The sequence below is a fragment of the Gossypium hirsutum genome, chromosome D03 (genome assembly GCF_007990345.1).
Source record: "Gossypium hirsutum isolate 1008001.06 chromosome D03, Gossypium_hirsutum_v2.1, whole genome shotgun sequence".
NCBI lineage: Eukaryota > Viridiplantae > Streptophyta > Magnoliopsida > Malvales > Malvaceae > Gossypium > Gossypium hirsutum.
In genome coordinates this window covers 42,723,347-42,729,796 of record NC_053439.1, presented here as the reverse complement: position 1 = coordinate 42,729,796, position 6,450 = coordinate 42,723,347, and the positions used below count along the sequence as shown (strand labels likewise).

Genomic DNA, 6,450 nt, shown 5'->3' with positions numbered 1-6,450 from the left:
GTTAGAAGAAGTATATTATCGACTTACTTAAAAAAATAGACTAGCCGAGGCCACTCCCACACCAACACCTATGGTAAGTAGCCCAAAGTTAGCTGCTTCGGATGGCAGTCCTCCATTGACAGATGCTCACTTGTACAGAAATGTTATAGGGATGCTGCAATATGTGCGTATTACACGGCCGGATCTGTCATTTAGTGTCAATAAACTCAGCCAGTTCATGAATGCTCCAAGTGAAGCTCATTGGAGGGCGATCAAACGAGTTTTAAGATATCTAGCCGGTACCATGGATCATGATCTGTTTCTTACACCTGGTCAGCTCGAACTAGTGTGTTACTCTGACGCAGACTGGGCATCATCCATTGAAGATCGTCGATCGACCTCCGGGTATGTTGTGTTCCTAGGCTCAAATCTGGTCGCTTGGTGCTCAAAGAAGCAGCTGTTTGGTGCGACAACAACTGTTGGCTGAAGTAGGCATTTCTCCCTCAAAAGTGCCAGTTGTTTGGTGCGACAATTCCTCTGCAGTCTCTGTGGTTGAGAATCCCACACATCATGCTAAAATGAAGCATGTTGAAATAGATCATCATTTTGTCAGGGAAAAAATTCTTGCAGGTCATTTACAAGTCAACTTTGTGCCATCTGATCAACAAATTGCAGATGTTCTAACTAAACCAATTACACCTAAGATGTTTTCTATGTTTCAATATGCTCTTAGGGTTTTGTCACCTGATGAGCTTAAAGCTCAAAAATCGACCAACTAGGGGAATGTTAAGAGTAATGCAGTTGTAACTACATGCAAAAGTGGTTAGTTTGTTAAAGCTGGTATTAGTTAAACAACAATTATTTGATTTACGTCAGTTAGAACCCACGTGTACAAATGCATGTGTATAAATGCATGCACTGGCTATGCATTCAATGATATGATGAAAATACTATTCTTGATTCTTTAACAGAAATAAAGATAAAAGAAAATAAAAAAAAAGAAATAGAGAGATCAAAAGAGAATATATGAATTTTCTCGATCGTTGGGATGTTTATAATGTTTCTCCAAAAACCTATATTTGTAGTCTATTTTTAATCAACATTAAAATCTTAATATATATATCAAATTTATATTCACTTCTATGGATATTCACTTAATGATTTACTTAAAAAAATTTCGGATATCAGTTAAACGAAGCTTTTTAATCTGGTTAATCAGTAATTCTGCATGGACCACTTTAAAACAACTTCTAAAACCATAAATATTGATGTGGTACTAATAATAATCAAACGGTTGAGATAAAGAGCTTATTCTTTAATTAAAGCTTTAATGTAAAGACTCCATCATTATGACAGTGAAGAAACTTATGAGTCACGAGCAGAAATTTGACAAAAATGGTTTGGACGCTAGCTAGCTTAATCATTCACATGGCTTTTGAAGTGTATTAAAGACAGTTAGTTTGTATTGTTTGGTCATTGCCATAATGCATATGTCTTGCCTAAATTTGTGACAATGATGAAGGTGAAGCCACCAACTTTTGCACTCCTTGGTTCGTTGTTTAGCCAAATCAAGACTGAAAATCACACCAATATCTCCATGCAACCAGACCGCAATACAAAACAAAAATAAAAAAAGTGATGGAAAATGAATGGCTTAATCCAACATGACTCCAGCATTATCATTGCGATTTTATTACAGTTAAGATTTGAAAATAAGGGAGGAAATGGTAGGGACTAGGAATGGAGTTTGGGGCTAATAAAGGGCCACCAACCCACTTTCAGCCACAGTCTAGAGTAGACCTTTTACCTTTCTGGTTTTTTTTTTATATTGGCATGCTGTTGAACGGGGATTTCTCTATAATATAAACCACCTTTAAATTGAAAAAAAAGAAAAACAAAACACCTGCTTACAATACAAGACCTAGGTCTCTATCAGTTGCAGCAGGTGGAGATGGCAATAGAGGAAGTTCTCTCTGTGTGTTTGTCTTAGCCGATATTGCGCCACTTTTTTTAAGCTTTTGCACCAATTTAGCTCCAAACCGGCAGTGAAAGATAGACAACGTAAGCTTATGATAATGAAAAGATTAGCTTATTAAGATAGATAGATCATACCCATTCTTTGATCATTAGGGTTCCTCTCTCTCTCTTTCATTTTCTTTTGCTTCCTATTTAACCCTTCTCCTTCTCCATCCTCCCATTCTTCTAAAGTCTCAAACCCTTTCCCTTTTTGTGGCCTTTCTTCTGTTTTTTATTTATCGGGATTCGATCCGACAACTCCCCTTTCAGGCAGGCTTAAAACATACTTGCCTGTTTCTTTATATTTTTGTCGTCTTCTTGTCCAAATTTGGAATAAAAGCTTCTAATACTGCCGTCATATTTGGGAGAAAAAAGTAAACAGGGTTGTTCGATCCAACTCTTGATTTTTGCTGGAAGAGAAGATTCAATCACCCCAGATCTGTATTTGAACTGTGAGCTCATTGTCTCCATTTTTTCCATGACAATTCTACTAATATGTTTTTTTTCCTTTAGATGTATGGATTATTTTTGTTTGTTTTTACATTTAAATACTTGTTTGAGCTGCAGATCTACAAGATTTTTCTGCGCTGATAATTAATAAAAGGTGGAACTTTAATACATTTGATCATGACTGCATGTTGATACCATTTTCAGATGCGTAAAAAATATGCATTAATCCCATGATTTTCAAGTTTGTTTTTCTTCTTTCAAAGGAAGCTGAAGAAAAAGAAGAAAGCTAACTTCATTTTCTTTCTTAAGCTTCAACTATTTGATTCTATCATGATTATTACATGCAAAATTTCCATCATTGCATTCCTATTCTCATATTTTTATTAGATGAACTTTAGAATAACCCAAGAGAGAAAATATCTTTTGCTAACTATCTACTCATTTGATTCATGGAAACCTTGCAACTTCATCAACTGTTCTTGCTATTCTAATTTCAGTTTTAAGGATTTATCAAACTTTGAGACTAGTCATATGTTGATTCATTCTAAAAACAGAACCATTTTAAAATTGCCACATTGATCTATTGCAAAGATGGTTTCAAAGTATGATTAATTATAAGGAATTATTCTACATTCAAATAAGAAATTCAATGCATGAAGGATGTTAATTAGAATTGAATTTTGAAGTTTTGAGGGCACGTCATTGATTATAAAATAAAATATGTACTGCTTATATGATTTATAAGTAGTTCCATTCTTACGTTACCAAAGAGAAGGAAATATTTGTTTTTTAATAGTTTTTAATGAAATTCGTTGTCAGTCATAACAAAATAATGTACTTGTAACTTGTGCATTATGTTAAATACATATTCATGCTCATTCAATCGTTTAATATGTGTTAAAATTATAAGGTGCTGATAAGCACTACGATCTCTTGGCTTTGCAGGCTTGAGAAAAAGAAAATGAATGTACTTCCACAAGTTCCACCAGGCTTTCGCTTCCATCCCACAGAAGAAGAACTGGTTGATTATTACCTTAGAAAGAAAATCTCTTTAAGAAGGATTGACCTAGATGTAATTAAAGATGTTGATCTCTATAAAATTGAGCCTTGGGATCTTCAAGGTATCTAACCCTTTTTTTCTTTATGCTTTTTCAAAATCTTTATGCTTATATTGTGTTTTGAGCAGAGATATGCAGAATAGGGAGAGAAGAGCAAAATGAATGGTATTTCTTCAGCCATAAGGATAAGAAATATCCAACAGGAAGTCGCACAAATAGAGCCACGGCAGCTGGGTTTTGGAAAGCAACGGGCAGAGACAAGGCTATTTATTCTAAGCATGACTTGATTGGGATGAGGAAAACATTAGTGTTTTATAAAGGTCGAGCCCCAAATGGACAAAAGTCTGACTGGATTATGCATGAGTATCGCCTTGAAACTTATGAAAATGGGACTCCACAGGCAAGTCTTCCTTTTTACTACTTCAATTTCTTCTCGCTAATTATGTATGTATATAGACATACCACACGCTTCTTTTTTATACCTTCATATACAATTATGAAGAGATATAATTTAACCCCCTGAAAAGTATAACCATTTTCATCACCTTCCTACTCCATTATTTTATGTAATTCATTAAAAAAAAAATTTTATTTCAAAATTAATATTATTTAAATTTTTAAACATAATTAAAAAAATTTAATTAATTTGATCATTATAATAAAAATAATAATGAAATTTGAAGCTACTAATTGAAGGAAAATATCTAAATTCAATGTAAAAGTGTAATGCAAAACTAAATAATTTACATATATATAGTAATAAAGCGATCCAAAGTGTAATTTTAGTTTTAATAAGAACATATTTTAATGATAAAAAATTTACTAATAAAAATAAATATTATTCTAAAACATAATTTCCTAGATATACATGTGAAAATAGTAGAGATATACTTATTAGTCATGAGGAAGACATGCAAGAAACCCTCCTTTTGGCTATTGTAACAGTAATAAAGTGCCAAATTCATAGATATATGTAGCTATTCACTTATTCTATTTTGAGATGAAATTTTCTGCAAAATTATGTTTTTCTAAAACTGATTAATGCAGGACGAAGGATGGGTTGTATGTAGGGTATTCAAGAAGAGAATAACAGCTATGCGCAAAGTCGGTGAACATGAATCTTCGTGTTGGTATGATGATCAAGTCTCGTTCATTCCCGATCTAGATTCCCCAAACCAAACATCCCTATCTAATAACGCTTACCACCACCTTCCCTATTCCTGCAAGAAAGAGCTTGATTTGCAGTACCAAGTTCCCCATGACCATTACCTCCAGTCACGGGATCCCCTAAGCTGCAATCCAATGGCTGCATTTGGCCAGTGCTCATCCTTCACACAGGCCCATCATATTCAACAAACTCATCACCAACACTTGAATGCACTCTTTGGGAACCACAGCAATGAGCAAGCGGTGGATCAAGCCACTGATTGGCGCCTCCTTGACACCCTTGTTGCTTCTCAGCTTAGTCAAGAAGAAGAGATATATCGCCAATCAAAGTAATTACTCAAATGCACTGTCTTCATTCTTCGCTGAATAAAAAAGGGAAGTAAGTAATGCTTTAATCCTCTGTACATAATAAAACTATACGAACAAAACACACCTTAACATTAATTGTTGAACTCCTAGATCTTCCCTAGTAGTACTAAATTAATGTCATATGTGGCTAGGTGGAGTGTTGCCTTGAGGAATTAAGTTGATTGCAGCTTTAATTGTCTTATGCAAGTAAAGCATTTTTTTATTGTGGCATATGGGTTATGCATAACAGCCCGAAACATTGTTGCTTATTGATCGACCCGGCGGTTGATCATATATGTATACATATGTTTATGTTAATGAAATAGTGTTAGAAAAACTTTCATTTGCCTTTTGTTTAGACTTTTATATTACATCCAAGATTAATGTTTGTTTCAATTAAGGATAAATAAAATTATAAAAATAAATCTGTGCAGGCAGATGTAATATTGCAGCAAGCATGCATGCAGGCTGATGCTTTCTAATTACTATTCAAAACCCTTAAGATGTTTGTCTGATTTGATATGATAATATGTATTGAACAAATGTCTCATGGGAAAGGGACCACAATAAATGTCTAAGCTGTTATAAAATATCATCCAAACTTGAAGGAAAGAATATGAAAAAAAAAAACAGTATTGCAGGATATGAAATCACGAAATGATTACTTGAATGCTTTGCTGGAAAGTTTGGCAAATGGGGCATATACAAATGCGTGCGTATAAATACTTTTTAAGCGTACAAGGCACTCAAATAGTTCAATATCAACCTAAAACATTAATGGAAGTTAAGTGGTGGGCTGGGTAGGTTTCTTCTATTGTGTATTATTATTTACTTCTTTTTCATTGTTAGTGTTGAGGATTGATCCGTTTAAACAACGAGAAAAAAGGAATAGAGAAATTTAGACACACAAATTTACGAGAAAAAACTCCTCCAATCAAGAGGATAAAAAACCACGGGTAAAGGAGACTTCACTAATGAGCAAACAATCGAAGAGTTCAAGATGGAGAAATTCAAAACAAACCTTAACCCTAAATACAAAGCTCTCTGGCTAAAACACAAAATTCCTTCAAAACTCTCTCTTGATCTTCTTTCTAATGTTGTGTTATGTTTGTCTTTTTTCTAGGGTCACTAAGGCCCTTTAAATAGGTTGTCACGCACCAGATCTGGCGGACCCGATTAGAAGGCGTGTAAGTGTGAAATTATTTATTTGTAGTGTAGTCCGCTCGTTTATGGTCTTTTGACGTGTAGCACCCCTAATCCATATATGTTGCCAGAATAGGGTTACAAAGCATTACCGGAATTTACAGATCAATTAAACATATATTTCACCTTATAGAATATTTATATCATAAATCAATCAATAAGTCTCTTATATGGACCCTCGAGGTCCAAAATACACATTAGAAACAAGTTGGGGCTAAACCGGGTACTC

At 34.2% G+C, this 6,450-nt stretch overlaps 1 protein-coding gene across 1 annotated transcript; it reads left to right on the top strand.

Moving 5' to 3' along the window:
* The first annotated feature begins 1,812 nt into the window (after positions 1–1,812).
* LOC107949663 (NAC domain-containing protein 7) lies at positions 1,813–5,358 on the top strand. Its single transcript, XM_016884391.2, has 4 exons — positions 1,813–2,447; positions 3,391–3,566; positions 3,632–3,903; positions 4,551–5,358. Exons 2-4 carry the CDS (start codon positions 3,407–3,409, stop codon positions 5,001–5,003), a joined length of 885 nt encoding a protein of 294 aa, XP_016739880.1. The 5' UTR covers positions 1,813–2,447; positions 3,391–3,406; the 3' UTR covers positions 5,004–5,358.
* The last annotated feature ends 1,092 nt before the right edge of the window (positions 5,359–6,450 follow it).